Source organism: Pogoniulus pusillus, chromosome 12 (genome assembly GCF_015220805.1).
Source record: "Pogoniulus pusillus isolate bPogPus1 chromosome 12, bPogPus1.pri, whole genome shotgun sequence".
Lineage (NCBI taxonomy): Eukaryota > Metazoa > Chordata > Aves > Piciformes > Lybiidae > Pogoniulus > Pogoniulus pusillus.
In genome coordinates, this window is record NC_087275.1 from 14,953,695 (window position 1) to 14,972,710 (window position 19,016).

The window sequence follows — 19,016 nt, forward strand, 5'->3', positions numbered from 1 at the left end:
GGCCAGTGGTCCACAGAAGGTGCCTGTGACAGACAACCCAGCGCTGGCACCAAAACAGCAAATGGTTGTGAATACCTTGTTGTGAAATAGAATGTTGACATAAACAGGTTGAAATATCATTACATTTTGTACCCATCGATAGATCTTAAAAGTGCAGAGACTAAAAGCATATTCCGAGGCTTTTATTGAACTGTGATTTTCTTGTACAATGACAAGGGCTTAGGATTTGGAAGAGTTTAAAATTAGAAGCAAATCTGCACTTGTTGAATGAAACCACTGCAAAAAGTGCCCAAATCTGTACCAGACATCAAAACATTGGTAATTTTACCAGATCTACACAGAAATACATAATCAGGAAATCAGAAGTCAACATCAGAAGGAACTTAATGCCTGATTTTTAACATGTATGTGATTTAGACATAGAATACTCATGATATAGAGTATGTCTATATACGTGATGTAGTATATGGCTACAGACATATACTCTATGTCTATAGACATAGAATACACAACAAAGTGATAATCACTTTGTTGAGACCAGACTCAGAAGCACAGGCAGGTTAAGGTACTGTAGTTCAGTGGATTGCAGACCCACAAACTCCACAGGTTGAAGATATTTACTGCTTTGGAGTGCACTGTAAGGGACCTCAATCCTAAAATAGTTTCTGCTTTCATTTAAGCAAACAGACTAGACTCCTCAGCTAAAGATTTAATGGAGCCATCAGAGTACCCCTCTTACCTGCATATATAATTTTATTTATGGAAAGTTCATATGCCTCAGAATAGGCACCTGAGCTCATCCTGTTTGCATGAACAAGTTTATTGTGAACTTGTTCCTTTTTTTTTTTTATTAAAAAATGAATCTCATGTCTGACTTAATAGTTTCAGTTAGAAAATAGAAAAGGTTGTTTAAAGTCTTTGTGTAGTGTATGTAAACAGTAACGAGTAATGTAAACATAACATGTCCTTTTTTGAGATAGTCAGGCTTCACTTTTGTTTTTACTCACCCATACACTCATTCGTTTTAATTAGAATAGAATTGCTTTGGTTGGAAAAGACCTTCAAGCCCATCAACTCTATCAAGTCTGGTGCTAAATCATGTCCCTCAGCATCGCATGTGTGTCTTCTAAACATCTACATGGGCGGTAATATAATCATTTCCCTGGGGAGCCAAGCCCTTCCAGTGAAGAACTGTCTTCAATATCCAATCTAAACCTTCCCTGCTGCAACGTGAGGCCATTTTCTCTTGTTCTACCACTTGTTACTAGGGAGAAGATACCAACACCCACCTCCTGCCTTTCATGAACCCATGCTGACTGGGATAACTGGGTTACCCTGGACATACTGCATAATGGCAGTCAGGATAGCACTGAGGTCAGACTGGCAGGTCTATAGTTCCCTGAATCCTCCTTCCATCACATCTTGTAAATGTGTATCACATTCACCAGTCTCCAGTCAGTTGGGCCTTCCCTACTTGGCCAGAACTGTTGGTAAATGATGGAAAGTGGCTCAGTGAGCACTTCCACCAGGTCACTCAGTAACTTTGGGTGTATGCCATCCAGCCCCATAGACTTGTGTAAGTGGTGCAGCAGATCACGATAACTATCTCCTCTTAGAATATGGGACCTTCATTTCATTTCCTATCCCTATCTTCCAGCTCAAGATAGCTGGGTATCCAGTGAACAACTGATCCTCATACTAAAGACTGATGCAAGGAAGGTAATGAGTACCTTGGTGTTTTCCACATCCTTGATCACTATGTTCCCTCCTGCATCCAATAAAGGACAGAGATATGCCTTAGTCCTCTTTTTTTTTTGCTAAAATATTTGTAAAACCATTGGTCATTCTCTTTTAACAGCTGAAACCAAATCTATTTCCAGTTAGGCTTTGTCCCTTCTAACTCCTTCTCACAATCTGTAGGCCTCCTGAGTGGTCTGCCTCTTCTTCCAAAGACTAAACAATCCCTTTTGCCCTGACTTGCAGCCAAAGTTTTCTGCTCAGCCAGGCCAGTCTTCTTCCCTGCCTGCTCACCTTTTAATACAGGGAGATAGCCTGTGCCTGCACCTTTAAGACTTCTTCTCAAACAGTGTTCAGCCTTCCTGGATATCATAGATCTATGTGGAGGGAGTGGGCCTTGTGAGACTGGGCTGAGTTAACCCAGGACACTGGATGCCTTGGCCCTTCAGGACTGTATCCCAAGGAACTCTGTTGACCAGTCTCTGTAAGAGGCCAAAATCTGCCCACTGGGCAGTTCTGCTGACCCCTACCTCTTTACTTCTCCAACAACGGAGAACTCTGTCATTTCATGATCACTGTACCAAAGACAGTCCCCAACAGTCCTCTATTCACAAACAGCAGGTGCGGCAGGGAGCCTTCCCTAGTTGGCTCCATCACCAGCTGTGTCAGGATTTTTTTCTCCATACACTTTTGGAGCCTCTGGGACTGTTTTCTCTCTGCTGTATTGTATTTCCAGCAAACATGTGTAATGCAATTCCATCCATTCATCTATAATTCTTTAAGTGCCCGGTAGGTTATTACACATATTTTCTTCCATTGTAATTAGGTATATACCCCAAATGCCCTTAAAAGCAGAAAGTGTAATAAAGTATTCACCTAGTAATTTTCATTATTCAGGATTTCACTGGATATTTGCTTCCAATGAAAGCTGTATTCATCATATAAACTATTAATTATTAATTATCTTTCTGATCAATTTTTGCAGATCAGCTAAGCAATCTGTTAAGAGGATTAACTTACAATTAACTTACAAATGCAGGCACTTGGACTTGTGGTGATCTTCAACTCCTTCAGTGCCCTTCAACACCAAAGTACATTTGAAAAATATCAGCACAACCTTTTTCTTCCAAAAAATGATATAGTTGTCCCAAATCCATATGATTTCCTCTGGCACCATGTGCATCAAAACATTTTTCTTCCAAAGTGGAGAACTTTCTTTGTTTCTGAATCTCAGCATGTCCTCCACTTTCCAAAGGAACATCTTCTCTGTGTCGAATGAGAATTCTTTTCCATGTTAGTCTTCTTATTCTGAAAGCAATTAGAAAATTATGGATCTATCAATAAACACTGCTTTAGAAAATACTACAAAATAGCTTTTATCACCAAACTCAATAAATACCATTTGTACATTTATCTTGACAGAGATGGTTCCCTAGCTGATCACGGAAATACTATGCACATGTAGACACTCCCATAAGCAGAAGCTTGTCTTTCTACGTACTCAGGCTTCAAAAACCTTAACATTGTTCATCACAAAATAATTGATGAAGTTGTAGTTTCTGTTTCAGTGCTCACTTCTGCCTGATCTGTGCTAAGAATTCTCATATTCTCATACTCTCTTGGCTGTTATAACCAAATGACAATGTTTATGTAGTCTGCACCAACTGAAAGTCTAAATGATGGGAGCAGAATAAAAGATGATTGTAAAGTGATTTAACAGCATATTGATCTAGCACAACTGGGATACTGCAGTCCATCAGTATACAAATAAACTACAGAGGAAGGTATAAACATGCATCATGTGATACTAGCAGCTTTGATTGCTGCAGCCAACAGTACAGTGGGTATTCAGAACTGTAAATATTAATTTTGCAGACTTCTATTGGTTGAAGGTGGTTGGATTTCCTCTTTTACACATACACAACATCAAACATTATATTCTAACTTCTAATGGCATTTAAGTAGAAAGAAATACAAACCTGGACCAGAACTCTTCACAACTACTTTGTAGACCTTCCACACAAACAACACCTGGTTTTCCAGGCATGCAAAACCCTGACAGAGAGAGCTCTTTGGCCCAGTCAATAATGTTCTTTCTTTTTTGCTTGTTGTAAATGTGATGACTATAGATCCACAGTCGAGTGAAGGTGGTATCTTCTGATGGCACAGAATTTGATGTTGTCACCGAGGAAGCTGAAAGCTCTTTGTCAATATAAGCAACTGCGTGATCTTTAACCCATTCCCTTGCACTCAACATGCAGGGCTCACCATTGCAGTTTTGCATCAAGTATGTTTTGAGATCAGAGTTCAGGTGAATCTGCTGACAGCGGCTTAAGAACGATGACCTAAAGAAAAATATAGATGCAGTTGTAATATGCTTATAATTTAGCATGTTTTTCAAGCAGTTTTACTTCAAGGTTGAAAAAAAAGCCAGGGCATATTTAAGTAGCATGCACTTGCTATTGATTCTTAAGCTGGCTATGAAAAACTGTTAATTAGCGTTTAATCAGTGTGCCAACTCATGTTCACATGCAGTAGTCAGTCTATAAATCAAAATCAAGAAGGTAACTGAGAAGTAATTATGGTAGCTGAACTAATTTCCAGTAATACATAAAGTTATTTCTTAAAACAGAAATGTTCCTGTGAAAAGTTAACAGGAACCTGGAAGTAACAGCAGCTTGACAAGGGGCGCACAAGACCACTAACTTTTCATTTTAGCTTGTGCTTAGCTTCTCAAGTTAACAGCTTCACTTCTTGAGAATAAAATCTATGAATAACATCTGTGTGTAACCCCTCTGCACAGATGACACTCCTCCACATTTTTTCTCATCCAATTCAAGAGAAAGAGGGATCTGATGGAAAGAATCCAACAGAGCTACAGCGATTGCAGGATGAAGGTGATCATCTCTTTTAGATGGTGCCTAGTGATAGGACAAGGAATAACAGGTACAAGCTAGAACACAGGAGGTTCCACCTCCACACAAGGAGGTATTTATGGTGAGGGTGGTGGAGCACTGGAACAGGCTGCCCAGAGAGGTAATAGAGTCTCTTTCTTTGGAGACTTTCAAAACCCAGCTGAATGTGTTTCTGTGTGGCCTGCCCTAGGTGATCCTGCTTTGGCAAAGATCCTGCTTTGGCAAAGATCCTGCTTGATTATTGCTGGAGGTCCCTTCCAACCCCTAACATTCTGTGACTGTGTGATTTTTATCACTTATTTGCTGAGGACATCAGAGAAACCACAGTCATGGAGACTTTTTTTTTTCAGCATTACTGTCCTTCTGACCTAACAGTAAACTATTAAAAAATTACTTTTTTTTTTTCTATTATAAATGTATTTATGTAGTACATAAGAGCTTGTTACTGTGCAAGCTTGAGGCTAACTAGGAGATTTTAGTGAGAGAAATTAGATTATAGGCTGTGAAAACAGTGGTGATGTCTACTTCATATGCTTGCTGAGATGTATAAAAACAAGAACACAAACATAGATATCACAGTTGCTGTGTGTCTCTGGCTGCCTGCACTTTTCTCCCTAACCTGCTGTCTGTGTAACTAATCCTTTTGCTTTCTAACACCCCTGGCTGATCCTCCAAACTCACTTTGAATGTAAGGCAAAGTCTGGGATAAGGCAGAGGGGTGGAAAGGAGGTGGAAGGGTGACTGGGAGCCGCTCATGGGGACTCTGGTTTCTGGGAGGGGTATTGTGTTTCTGTATTACTTTTTAAAACTTGTTTATTTCTGAATATAGCTGTATATATTGTAAATACCTGCTTGCATATTGTGCTAAGCTCTAAGTATAAAGCTTCATTCTTACTTCCCAGCTTGGCTGAGTCTAGTCTGGGTGCATTCATGGCAGGGGGAGGGCAGGTAACAGCCAAACCATCACAGTTAGCTGTATTTTTAATGCCATACCTCACAGTAATTTCTGGTAGAACAGTTGGGTACTTAAATGGTAAAGCACAAGCCATAGAGAATTCCACCTAAAAAACATAATGAGCAAACATTCAGTTCAAAGTGTAAGATCTCAAATCCCACGAAATTAGAAGATTTTTTAAAAGGTGTTTACAGTACCATAGAGGCATTAGAGACCTCTGGCTTTACATTCAGTATAAACTGAACTTTGGAAGATGGCATCTCTGCAGAGTCGTTTTCGACATAGTGTTTTAGCTCTGCCACAGCCAGCTGGTCAGTCACAATGAACTCCTCCTCATAAGGAAACATGCTAGACAATAAATCCAGTTCTGAAATTTGTATCTCGGCTTCTTCTCGGTCAGTCATTTCTGTTGTTCCCTAAGCAAAGAATCTGGGAAAGAAAAACAGGGCTTGAATATGGGACAAAGCTACACTAAATACCTCCGCATAAATCATACCGGTCCGCAGAACCAAGCCCATCAAAACTAGGTGGCATACAGCGGGCAGTCAGCGGCAGGACAGTGCTGTGACAGCCCATGAGACCTCCACTGACCTGAGAAGGGACGAGCTGTGCTCGAGCGTCAGGAAATGCATTTCTCCCTCACTGGGCCGCTCGTCTGGAGCGCAGTCGCCGCTGCCTCTTTTAGGCCCCAGAGGCGAGGATCTGCACGCCTGGGGAGCCCCTGTCAAACAAGCCCAGCCAGCCCCAGAGCGACACCCAAGACCCCGGGCCCAACACCAACTACCCCACGGGCCGGACGGCGGAGGGGGCGGTGCGAGAGGCTGGCGCATGCGCCGGCTCGTCCCCCTGGCTCGTCCCCATCGCCGTTCCCTTCCCGGCCGTGTCCTCACGGGCCCACAATGCAGCGCGCCGGAAGAGCGTGTGGCAGCCGGTGACCGTCGCCCAACCGAGTGGGGATGAGGTGAAGCTGCCGGGCTGCCCCGAGACGGAGCCATGCGCCATCAAGCTGTTCGTTCCGCGGCACCGGCAGGTGAGGGACGGAAGCCCCCTAGTACTGCTGTCACGCTCCTACCAGCGCGGCCGCCGCCTTTCCCCTGCCCCGGGACTGGCTCTTCCGACGGTCCGCAGCCTGCGCCTCGGCCGGGACGCTCGGCTATGCCCATTGGCTGCGGTGCCTGTCAGTGCAGGCGCGGGGGGCGGGCGCGGGCCAATCGGAAGCAGGCGGGGGTGAGCCGGGCGGTGGGCGCGGGGCGCACGTGGGTCGCGCGGGGTGCTGGCCGGCGGCGTTCAGCGAGCAGCCTCCAGCCGAGCACCCAGCAGCGTTGCGCCGTGCGAGTTTTCGAGGCACCCCTCCCCGCCGCTGCCCTAGGGCGAGAGAGTGCCGGCTCTCCGCTGCAGCAGGTGTCCGGCGGGGCCTCTGGGCCCCGGCCTGCTGCTCGGGGCGGGCGCCCTTCCCTTCCCGGCGGTTTCGCAGGCGCTGTCACTGGGGGCATTTTCCTCTTTTACCCGCGCGACGCAGCTCACTTGGTGTCTGTGTTATTTAAAAGAAATACATAGAAGTAATCGGGTTTTGCGTTAGCTATGGGGCGGTGCGGCGTTTTTCCTGGTGTGGACTGTTTGAGTGGAGAGGGGTAGTGACGAGCCTGTCAGGCAAGTCCGTCCAGACACAGCGTGGGTTAATTTACACAGCTACATGTTTTCCTGCTGCCCTGCTTTCCCGTCACGAACACCATCAGTTTGGCAAGGAATTCAAGGATTTAGAGTGGTTCACAAAACCTTGTAACTCACTGCGGACTGCTGTGCAGTAGGAGCAGTTTGTTAGATGAGCTGGCATTTACTTTTTCTGAGGAAATCGAATGCTGAGTTGCAAAAGGTGATTAATTCTGCTCTTGATGAAGTGGCCGCTTACCTGTCATTTAATAGCTGGGTAATCTGCCCTGAAAGCGTCTTTCTAAAAGGTGTTTCATACACAAAGTCCTCTGTAAGTGGCATACGTAATACTCTTAATTTCTTTGTGATTCATAGAACCATAGGGTGCATCAGTTTGGAAGGTACCATCAGGTCGGCTTCTTCAAGCCCCCTGCAGTGAGCAGGGGCGTCTTTAAATAGGTCAGGTTGCGTAGGGCCCCATCAAGTCTGACCTTGAATGTCTCCAGGGATGGGGCTTCCACCACATCTCCAGACAACTTGTTTCAGTGTTTTGCGACCCTCGTTTTGAAGAACTCGCCTATAATGTCCTTAATTCTTTTGAGCTGGCTTTGATTTTTGGCTACGCCAGCTCCAAGCTGGCAACTGTTGTCTGTGGCTGGTGTGCTGCTCATTAGGAGCTAAGATACTATTTAGAAAGGCAAAATATTACAAGTCAGATTTATTTGCTGTGCTAACATGAAGGATGGGCAGCAGGGTTAGGCCAGCCTACATAGGCTGCCTAAGACTGCATAGAATCAATTTTGCACCTTTTTCGTTTCTGTATTTTTATAACATACCTGTTTTCAAGTTTACGTGATTTTATGTGAATGAGATTTTATGAATTGAGGCAGAGCCTTGCAGGAGCTACAGACTAGACACTAAAAAAGTCCTGCCATATGTGCAGTAGCAAACTTCTGAAGGCAGGCACTTGTCTTAGGACTTTTTAGTAGTAGATCACTCTACAAGAATCTTTCTGTTTTCAAACACTTGAGTATTTAGATGTGTCAGACTCAGAAGGAATTTGCATTAAGGAAAACAGACAAATTGCAATTGGAAGAACTTCAAGATTTAATTGGAACAAATCTAATCCTTTTTCCTGAAATCTCTGTGTTACAAGTCCTGAAGATTAATAGCATATTTGATACTTAAGTCTCCCATTTTGTTCCTCTGTGCAATGCTTCTGACTTAAAATTTTAAATCCTGTAATTTTTGTAACTCCTGTTTTGATCTTTCCTGTACAACAGTTACAATTGTTTTGTGTTAAAGTATAATTATGTTCTTTTGAAAATGTCAAGTTAAAACAAACTAGTTCACTTCCAAGAGACACCTTTACCATAGAAATAACATACTGTTTAACATTGAACAAGTAAAACCAAAACCTGTCTTCTGATTTACTGTTTTGCTTCACGAGGTCACTGTTCCATGTAAGAGGAATTACAGACTACAAATATGGGGAAGAAACGCATCAAAGACAAAACATCGCAGTCTGATGAGCCTTCAGGTAGGCTGAGTATGTTTCTTCAGAGAACTCTATGTCCTAATGTTTGTTTTAAACCCAAAAAAGGGCCTGAAGATTATTAATATTAGAAGACCTTTATGCTAGTGACTGTCTTTGAGGTCTCATTTGCAAAGTGTGGGATTGTGTAATTGACACTGAAGTCTGCCAAGAGGAATTAGTGTTGCTACTTCTTGGAGTATGCTGAGAGAAGCATCCTATCTTGGAAACTAGGAGTCTCCCTGGAAACTCTGGTTTCCAGGATACTCAAGACAATTCTTTATAGACACAGAATTCTTTAGTGACACACAGATCATACTGAATCAGATTAAATTCCTCAATAATGAGTTTGTAGAGTCAGCTGCTAAGCTTGTAATAGCTTTAACTAGCATTTTGCTAATGAAGTTTCTTTGGCAGAAGGTTCTTGCTTCAGCAAAAAATGATTGTGATTTAAAATTGCTGTGAATTTTTTTTTGTCACTTGTCTTTGTGCTAGCAACTGACTTAGTTCATCACCTTTGCTTTCCAGTAGTGGGTTTTGGTTAAAATCTCTCTCTTCCTCTCCTTCTGTTGTGTCTTGCCCATATTTTTGCTGAGTCTAACTGGGGAAACAAATTGAGCTGGGAATGAGAGAACTACAGTTTTAGCCAAAAGACTTGATGTGCTGGCCTATTTATTTTAAATTCAAGTCTACTCTTCTCTGGTTTCCTGGTTATCCTGGTCGTGTGGTAGCTTATGGTGCAGTTGCTGATGGCATCTTACTTCTTTGGCTGAAAATAGGCAAGCTTACCTCAAAAAGGTCCTATAAATCTACAAGTGTAAACTAAGACTGATCATTGTGACTAATTCCATGGTAATAGTAGCAGCCAACATACAAAAGGCTTGTTTGAAAAAAAACAACATAAAAGTCTGAAGGAATGCATCCAGGCAGGTTTTGAAAGTCTCTGGAGAAGAAGACTCCACAGATTCTCTGGGCAGCCTGTTCCGGTGCTTTGTCACCCTCACTGTAGGGAAGTGTGTTCTTGTGTTTAGGTGGAATCTCCTGTGTTCTAGCTTGTATGCATTTTAACTTGTCCTATCACTTGGCACCACCAAAAAGAGACCATCACTTTCATGTTGCTACCCACCCCTTAGATATTAGTAGGTACTGATAATATCCTCTCTCAGATGCCTTCTCTCGAAACTGAACAGCTTCAGTTCTCTCAGTTTTTCTTCATAGGAGAGATGTTCAAATGCAGCAGTCATCCTCACAACTCTCCACTGGACTCTCTCCAGCAGACTCATGTCTCTCTTGAACTGGGGAACCCAAAACTGGACACAGTATTCCAAGGATGATCTCTCCAGGGCAGAGTAGAAGGGGAGGAAAGCCAGGCAGATGTACTGGGCACAGTCTTCTTGATGCACCCCAGGATGCTCTCTTGGCCACAAGGGCACACTGCTGTCCCATGGGTAATCTTCTGTCCGCTGAGACAGCAACGTCTTTCTCCATGGGGCTGCTTTCCAGCAGAATGACCCCTAGTCTGAACTAGTACCTGCTGTTAGTGCTACCCAGATGCAGGACTCTACACTTGTCCTTACTGGACATTATTTGTACTGTGGTGAAATCTCATGATCTTGGACAAACACAGAACCATAGGTACGAGAATTTTCACCGGTTTAGGCTCATAAAAAGTTTGCTATCTTGAGGCTGTTAATATTGCTTCTAATCTTGTGATCTTTGACCTCAATGAAGATAGATTCAATCCTGTTATGCTGAGTAATAAAAATGCTTCTGTACCGAAGGACTTTAGACAGCTGAATTTTGCAAACAGCTATGTAATTCTTCTCAACAATTGTTTCACACATTCTTACTTTTCCCTAAAATTTTCTTTTAGCATGAGTTGTTTACTCTTTTTGACTTGAAGTAACTCTATACTGTCAGATGTTTTACCTTGTATTTGCAAATTTAGCCATTTGAAACTGCAAACAGGATCGTATATGGTTCACTAAATGTCTCAGAAACTGACATTGTGGGGGGGGAAAAAAAGGAAAAGGAGAAAAAGAAAAAAGAAAAAAAAACAGAAAAGGCAGGGGAAAAAATTATGTTCCTCATTCTTTTATTTGAAACAGCATAGATCAGTTTGTATTTGCATTATCTGTCAGTCAGTTTCTCTGCAGGCTTACACACAGGTTCTTTTTGCACAAGTGAGAATGTGACCAGTAACCTTAAAAGTTAAATGACAAAGAAATGAGATTTTAAACCTCTGATAGTAGCTTGTAGCAATAGATGCCTGTTCATCCTTAGAAGAGTTTGGTTAAATAAGTGGAGTTCACACCAGGCCCAGAAGATGCAACTCTAAGTGAGGTGCAGGTTTGCAGTGTGAAGTGATAATGGTGTAGGAAGAATGACTCTACCATTCGTTTTTTACAGTAGTCTGCTGCATAATTTCACTGAGGCAGCAGTAAGCATAACCTCCATAATGTCCTGTTTTATAGACCAGCCAGGTGCTGCCTTGGTGCCTGGGAACCATGGCAGTGGGCTGTAGGCTAAGAAGTGCAGAAATTGTAACACCACACTAATAGAAGTCTGCAGCCTGACAGAGAAGGTAGGTTTGTATCTAAGTTTAGTGAATTTTCTTTGACTGGATGTAGATGTGAGTGATACATTTGTGGGGTTTTTTTGTTGTTACTGTCTTTCCTGTAGTAATGCAGAAGTTTGAGATGCAGCAATAATATCCCTGCATTGTAATTAGGGTCACAAAGGGTTTCTTTCTGACATGCTTGCTAAATGGTCAATGTTTCTTTGGCTCTAGAAAGGCTGTCCTAGCTTTTGGCTTGCTACCTGTTTCTTTGAGACTGCATTTGTTCTGATACTTAAATGCTTCTTGGCCTTTTTGTTTTGTAGAACCAGTGTGCGAGCATGTTCATAAAGGAGGATTGGGACAAGGTCATCTGAAAAAGGCACTGCTAAACGTGGAGTGGCATGTTTGCCAGGACTGCCAGGCTGACAATAAGACACAAGAAAAGTCTGAGGAGGAGACTGATGAGAGCCCTTCGATATGGTTATGTCTAAAATGTGGCCATAGGGTATCTATGCTAATTTGTCTTAATATCTTTCAGTTCAGTGGAACAAGAGAGCTTTTCATTAAACTCGTTTTAAAGTTGGTGCTAGATAAATTAATTTTATAATACTTTAGTGTCATTAAAAAATATCTGCTCTGAACTGTTCATAAATTACTTGGAAGCTTGGCACAGTGGCATTTATCAGGCTTAAGGCTAAAACACCATCTTGAGGACTTACTTTCTTAGAAAGTACAAATTATTTTGGAAGAAAATAAAAATTTATGTTAATGCTCCTAATTTGATCTTTCCAATAACACCTTGTGCTCACAGCAGGTTATTAGACGTAGAACTTTGCATGCTGAATAGGTTTTTGTTCTGTTTTGCTCTTAAAGCTGTTCAAACTGGAATTTGTAAATTAAATGCTCAGTCCCTGAGCAACTTTTCAGTTATTCTGCACCCAGTAAGTCACCTTTCACCCTGCAGAAATAAGTGTCTTGAAATAGAGACCTGTCTGTTTGTCCTAGTTTAACGTAATTAAACAGTTCTTGTTTTCATATTGTGTTTATACCCTGACTTTATGTATGTTTTATTGATAGTCCACTGGATTTTGTGACACTTGTGTTTATCAACGTTGTAGGGTTGTGGCAGAAATTCTCAAGAACAGCATGCTTTAAAGCATTTTACAACGCCAAGATCAGACCTTCATTGTTTGGTTCTCAGTTTGGACAACTGGAGTGTGTGGTGAGTTTGTCAGGGAACGGTTACAAGACACCGCTAGAGGGCAGCAGAGGCTGGGATATAATTTGTACATTCTTCTCTTTACGAATTCCACGTATGAAAATCCCAGCAGGCTGTGATGGGTTTTACTGAGTTACTTTCGTGTGAAATTCATAATTAGAAAGTTTTCATAACTGAAGTTGAAATCAGTCAACTAGTAAATGCTGTTGACTTTATATTTTACTGATTTTGCTTGGTAAGAATTCAAAGACACATGGAAACAAATGTTAATATATAGCTCTAAACCTTAACTTTCAGCTCCTTCTTGATGTGTACTTAGTGAAAAACTGAATTATTTTTATTTTCTCAATAAATAGCACTTCTTAATACTATATATATATATATATAGAGAGAGAGAGAGAGAGTTAAGAAGCACAACTGTAGAATTACAAGATGCTACTGGATCAATCAATACAAATTCCATCTCCCTGGTACTATTTCCTTCTCTTAAAAGGAATAGTGTATTAACTAAATAAGAGGAAAACTTAAATCTCTAAACTGTGCTACACAGAATTATTGTCCAGAAGTAGTTTTGATCAAAATTTATCAATACTAAAAATGTATGAAAAATCTTTTGATGATGAGCACACATCTTTGGTGGAAATTTGAGTATTACCTGTAAAGTTAAAAGAAACATTCCAAATTGTCAATAAGAGATGAGTTCTAGTAATTTGCTGAGTACTGCTGGTTTGGGTTCACAAGTGTTATTGTATGCATTTTTAGTACTGGTATGACATAGCAATTGTTTCCCCCACCTGTACAACAGCTGTTGCTGAAAAAACTTTTTCCGATGTCTTTATTCCTTCAAGGTTACTTACTAAGCATTTGACAGATAAAAGGTTATGATGTTAAAATTACCTGTGGAAGTCACTATCATTGAGTATTCCAGGAGAGAGAATGCCATTTTTTGTAGTTAAGCAGGCAAACTGTAATACATGCTTTGAGATCCTGAAGTTGAGCCTTTTTTTTTTTAATGGGATACAAGGAAGTGTTAAAATGACAGCTAATTTCAGGCATGCTAGAGATTCAGGGAAGCACTTTACTGCAGACTTCTGTGTTTGATACCAGAAAACCAAGTCTGACTTGGTAATCCTGAAATCTGCCTAATTCTTTGTGCCTAAGAACTGCAGTGTGTTACAAAGTGCAGAAGTTTTGCGTTCTCTCCAATCTCTGTTGTCACCTTTTCAAAGGGCTGACTGGGCAGACCTACGAGTTTGGTGTACACAACTCCAGTTTTTTTCTGGCAGAATTTTGCCCTTATGTGATTGTTTATTACTTCAGCTTCTCTCACAATTTCATTTAAAACAGATTGGAATCTTAGAATTGTTGAAGTTGGAAAAGACCTCTAAAATCATCAAGTCCAACTCTGAACCAAACACTACCATGCCCACTATTATATGTCCTGAAGTGCCATGTCTACATGTTTTTTTAACACTTCCAGGGATGATGATGTCACCAGTTCCCTGACCAGCCTGTTGTCATCCTAATCGTGCTCTTCTTGGATCATAATGGGAGAAATAGTTTTGTATCAGCAATGGAAGAGCAACTAAAAGTGTGCAGGACTAATGGAAGGCACTCCTTTATTTCTTATCCAGTGTAAATATGGCTTGGCTAGAAGAGCATTTTTTCCTTGCCATGACATTCATATGTCATTTCCTTCAGGGCCTGTTACCTTGATTCTTCTGGTAATTTCCCTCCTGCATTTATTTTTCTTGCAACAAACTTTCTATTCACATCTTTTAAGGCTCTAATTGATATTTGTAAATTCACATCTTTTAAGGCTCTCATTTATATTTGTAAATTGCAACCTTCTGTCACTGAAATAGTTTAGCAAGGTAATTTCTAAACATGTTATTTTTTTGATCAGAAGTAGGTTGAGCTCTAAGACTTCTAAATCTTAAAATAAGTCTTGTAATTTTATAACTCTGCAATGAACTGCGTTGAACAAATAGTTTAGGATTTGTAAACAGTCCAAAAAGGGTAGGATTAATTGGGTTTTTGATTGTTGGTTTTTGGTTTTTTGTGGGGGATACAGGTGCTACAAGTGTGATAATGAAGTTCCATATAGTGCTAAAAGCAAACTGGGCCAGACTGTGGATTGCATTAGAAAACAAGTTTGTACTGATTCATTGCGTACAGGTAAGTGATTACAGTATACACACAGTAAATCAGAAAGTCTCTTAAATCTAGGATACAGTAGTGTAAAAATCCAGAACATACTCAGAGTTAAATTTAACTTCTCTAGCATTTTAGGGTAAAAAGCTAATTTCTTTCTTTTTTCTCTTTTAAAATATTTTTTTATTGTCAGAATTCTGATATCATAAGTAATATGGACCTAATTGGACCAGGATTTTATTCAGTGTCTCCTAAACTTAAGAGACCAGAAATAGAGGAACAGGAAGGAAAAAACCAAAACATTTTACCATGCCTTTTAAAAATATGTAGTGTTCAATTGTTTTGTGAGGAGATGAATTTCAGTGCTTAGAAGTGCTCTGTTTATTCATCAGTATTGCTCTGTCTGTTTTGAGTTCTGAAGGAAAATTGTCATTGCCTAAGGACAATTTGATTTGTTGTTTTAAAAAGTATTTTTATAGGTAGTTGTGAACATATCAGCTGAAAGAACTAAGTCTCCAGGTGTTGCAGCACGTTTTCTGATGGAAAGCATACATTTAGTACAGATCTGTACTAAATGCCAGTCACTTGTGGTGTTCCTCAGGGATCTGTGTTGGGACCACTTCTTTTTAATACCTTTATTGATGACCTTGATTCAGGCATAGAGAGTGTCATCAGTAAGTTTGCAGATGATGCCAAGTTAGGTGGCAGTGTTGATTTGAATGAGGGTGGAGAGGCTCTGCAAAGGGACTTGGATAGGCTAGATCAATGGGCCAACATTGATGGGATGAGTTTCAACAAGGCCAAATGCCAGGTCCTGCACTTGGGTCACAACAACCCGAAGCAAGACTACCGGCTTGGAGCAGTGTGGCTGGAGAGCTGCCTGACAGAAAGGGATCTGGAGGCAGCTGAATATGAGCCAGCAGTGTGGCCAGGAAGCCCAAGGGCAGCATGGCATGTATTAAAAATGCTGTGGCCAGTAGGAGTAGGGAGGTGATTGTCCCCTTGGACTTGGCTTTGGCAAGGCCACACCTGGAGCACGGTGTTCAGTTTTGGGCACCGCAATACAAGAGCAATGTGGAGGTGCTGGAGCGGCTCCAGAGGAGGGCAATGAAGCTGGTGAAAAGCCTACAGAATAAATCTTATGAGGAGCAACTGAGGAGCTGAGGCTGTTTAGTTTGAGGAGGAGGAGGCTGAGGGAAGATCTCATTGCTATCTACAGTTACCTGAAGGGACATTGTGGAGAGACTGGTGCTGGTCTCTTTTCACAGGTAGTTGGAGAGAAAACAAGGGGAATGGCCTCAAGCTGAGACTGGGTAGGTTTAGACTGGACATTAGGAAAGAGTTTTTCATGGATACAGTGGTCAGGCACTGGAATGAGCTGCCCAGGGAGGTGACTGAGTCGCCACCCCTGAATGTGTTTAAGGGTCATTTGGGTGTGGTGCTTAGGGGTATGGTTTAAGGTGAGCCTTGCAGAGTAGGGTTATCAGTTGGACTTGGTGATCCTGAGGGCCTTTTCCAACCTGGATGTTTCCGTGACTCTGTGTCATTTAGTGTAGGTCTGTACATTTAGTTACAGGTAGCTGAGCTGCAGTGGATTTGGAATTCTAAAATGATGTGTTCAGCCTGCAGTCTGTCTGCAAATTGTGGCTGTTTAAAAGGAAACAAACACAGCAAACACCCATTCCCTGTTTGTACAATGGCAAAACTGGTTCTGTACTAGGCATTTCCACAAGGAAATTTGGAAGAATCTGCATATAAAAGTAAACGTTACAACTTATGGCTATCAGAAACTCCAGTGCTGTCTTACACTGCTGAAATCATGGGCCCCTTTAGAAGTAAATCACAGCCATCCAGCAGTGCCAAGTGAATATTTGAATCTCTTGAGTATTTGTTCCAAAATCAGCTGTGCTTTTCCCACAGGGATCAGAATCTTTGCATGGTTTTGGTCATTATTTCCCAAATACATCTCTATGCCTACATCTAATAGTCAAACTCCATATTGTTTGCCAAAATTGTCAGGTTTGAACTGTAAAGTAGATGAATATCTGGGTGTAGTGGCCAGCCCTTTCAAGTGTTTCATCTGTTGTCCATCCATCTCTTGTCTTGTCCATCTGCAAAGACTGTTTTGCCTGTTTTCTGTGCTTTCTCCAAGCTGGCATTGCTTTATTTTGGCTCACAGCTCTGTTTATCAGAAACCTAACCAATAGTAGACTGTCAAGTTGGCAGAACCAGTGTGAGTGTTGTCCTAAAACTTAGCCATAATTTCCTTATGATTTTATCAAAGAGGTCAGTGAAATTTTGAGCTGCACACCAAATTAATCACGTGGAAAATGTTTCAAAGAATATAAACCTTCCAGCTTCATCTTGAGGCTCATGGAATGAACACGAAAATGCTTTGACAGTGGGAGGCTTGTGTGTTTAATTTCAGACAACAGTGCCATGCCAAAAGAGAGATTCTCTCAGATGCCATCTTGTTGGGTGTTGTATAAAGCCCTAACAGGCAATTTTGCAACAGGACTGAAATTGCAGATACACATGCAGAGTTTCAGAGTTTGTTGATGTGCATGGCTTTGGGGCCAAGTTGCATGTTTAACTTGCATGCTGATCTGAAATGGAATTTCAGGGGGTTTTATGTTTAATTTGGTTTATGGTGGTGGTTGTTCAGTTTTGTTTATTTTAGCTCTGTTACATAGCCAGTTTTAAATCTAAACCAGTAGTGTTAAATTTATATAATTACAGAATTAATTGTCCTATGGTAAAGTTTTAAACCTCATAGATTGCTGCTTCCTGTAATAACTTTTTACTGGCCCATTCCCTGTTAGTGGGTTAATATGTGCTATGTTTTGTATTATTTCAGTCAAACACCAAGAAGAGAACAAAGAATCTGAAAATAAAACAGTGGAAAAGGACAGCAGAAATGAGGAAGAAAAAGAAATCTCAAGCACTAGCTCAGAAGTGACTGTGAAAGGACTTAGTAACTTGGGGAATACGTGTTTCTTTAATGCAGTGATGCAGGTATGGTAGCTAACTGCTGCTGCTTAAATTTCAAATACCAACCCAAAAACCCAGCCCTCATCAACCCCACTCTGAGTGTTTTACAACACAATCTGCCAAGAACGGTGGTGTCTTCCTAAAAATAATGTGTTGGCCCAGAGAAATATGAAGAAATGCAGCTGCAGGTTCAGATTTGCTTTAAGGGAAAGTACAACAAAACGAGTTGCCTTTCATGGACAGCATCTTTCACTGATGCAGATTAAGCATGTCAGCTTCCTAGTTTAGTTAAAAAAATACAAAGCAGTCTGATGCATCACCCTTGCTGACCTCTTAGAATGTAAGAAATTAATCCTCAGAGACTCTGGGTGTTTACTGAAAAGAAAAATATCTCTCTCAGCAATAGGAAATCAAAGAAGAGTAAATATTAAGAGGATGAGCATATTCCATTGCCTTCTTGTATGTCTTGCTGAGCTGGGAAGTGTTTGAATACAAAAAACTTTGTCTTTCATGTATATTGAAACTTGCAGGTTTTCTTTGGCTCTCAATATTGAAAATTTACCCAAGTGAAATTCCCACTGTACTTGCAGGTTTTAATAAACAGTTTGAATTATTGTTTTTTGTAAAAAACAAACTTTAAACCAAGCAAATACTGCACACTTCATCTTACCTTTTGAGGTTTAGAAGTAGGCATTAGTAAACAGACTGTCAGAATATCAGTCTGTAGAGGAATAGTACATGTAGGGTTTCTGCAACCAAAGTCATATATATGTAGAGGACTCTTGCAAGTTCCATTGTCTGTATGGAATATATGTTTACCTGTTAAACACTCTTAGAATTTATGTTAGAGTGGTACCTAGCTGGTTCTGTGTTTGGGAAAAATAAGCTGCTGCTTAGCTGGCTGCTACAAATTCCATGAGCAGTGGAATTCAGTTGCTCTTCCTTTTGTTCTCGAGATGCCAATCTTCTCCTTTCTTTTATGTTCTACAGAATTTATCACAAACTCCAGTTCTGAGGGAGCTGCTTAAAGAAGCTAAAATGCCTGATGCAACAGTGAAAATCGAGTCACCTGAGTTATCCATGGTATGAATGCTTCAACCTACATAGTGTTTCACAGAATCATAGAAACATTCAGGTTGGAAAAGATGCTCAGGATCACCAAGTGTAACAGATAACCCTACTCTGCAAGGTTCACTCCTAAACCATATCCCCAAGCACCATATCCAAACAACTTTTAAACACGTGCAGGGTTGGTGACTCCACTGCCTCCCTGGGCAGGCCATTCCAATGCCTGACCACTC

The 19,016-nt window shown here is 41.1% G+C and overlaps 2 protein-coding genes across 3 annotated transcripts in view; one reads left to right on the forward strand and one right to left on the reverse strand.

Moving 5' to 3' along the window:
* On the reverse strand, positions 1-6,667 carry RWDD2B (RWD domain containing 2B). 2 transcript variants are annotated; one of them, XM_064152380.1, is made up of 6 exons: positions 6,199-6,667; positions 5,805-6,036; positions 5,646-5,713; positions 3,717-4,082; positions 2,769-3,045; positions 1-43 (listed from the first exon to the last, which is right to left on the reverse strand). In XM_064152380.1, exons 2-5 carry the CDS (start codon positions 6,009-6,011, stop codon positions 2,808-2,810), a joined length of 879 nt encoding a protein of 292 aa, XP_064008450.1. In that variant the 5' UTR covers positions 6,012-6,036; positions 6,199-6,667; the 3' UTR covers positions 1-43; positions 2,769-2,807. The 2 variants fall into 2 exon arrangements, with proteins under 2 accessions (XP_064008450.1, XP_064008449.1); XM_064152379.1 differs by lacking the exon at positions 1-43 and having other exon boundaries at positions 162-3,045; positions 6,199-6,666.
* The window catches only part of USP16 (ubiquitin specific peptidase 16), a 24,722-nt gene continuing 12,206 nt past the window's right edge, over positions 6,501-19,016 (forward strand). The window contains exons 1-7 of the mRNA XM_064152378.1: positions 6,501-6,637; positions 8,708-8,797; positions 11,675-11,856; positions 12,470-12,573; positions 14,645-14,748; positions 17,582-17,739; positions 18,706-18,798. Coding sequence (XP_064008448.1) covers positions 8,746-8,797; positions 11,675-11,856; positions 12,470-12,573; positions 14,645-14,748; positions 17,582-17,739; positions 18,706-18,798 — 693 coding nt within the window. The 5' untranslated portion in view covers positions 6,501-6,637; positions 8,708-8,745. The remainder of the gene's footprint in view (positions 6,638-8,707; positions 8,798-11,674; positions 11,857-12,469; positions 12,574-14,644; positions 14,749-17,581; positions 17,740-18,705; positions 18,799-19,016) is intronic.

Coding starts and splice junctions, on each gene's coding strand:
- RWDD2B (XM_064152380.1), bottom strand. CDS start 6,011: ATGACTGACCGAGAAGAAGCCGAGATACAAATTTCAGAACTGGATTTA. Junction 4,083..5,645: donor CTACCAGAAATTACTGTGAG/GTATGGCATTAA, acceptor ATTTTTCTTTAG/GTCATCGTTCTTAAGCCGCT. Junction 3,046..3,716: donor TGTGAAGAGTTCTGGTCCAG/GTTTGTATTTCT, acceptor AATTGCTTTCAG/AATAAGAAGACTAACATGGA.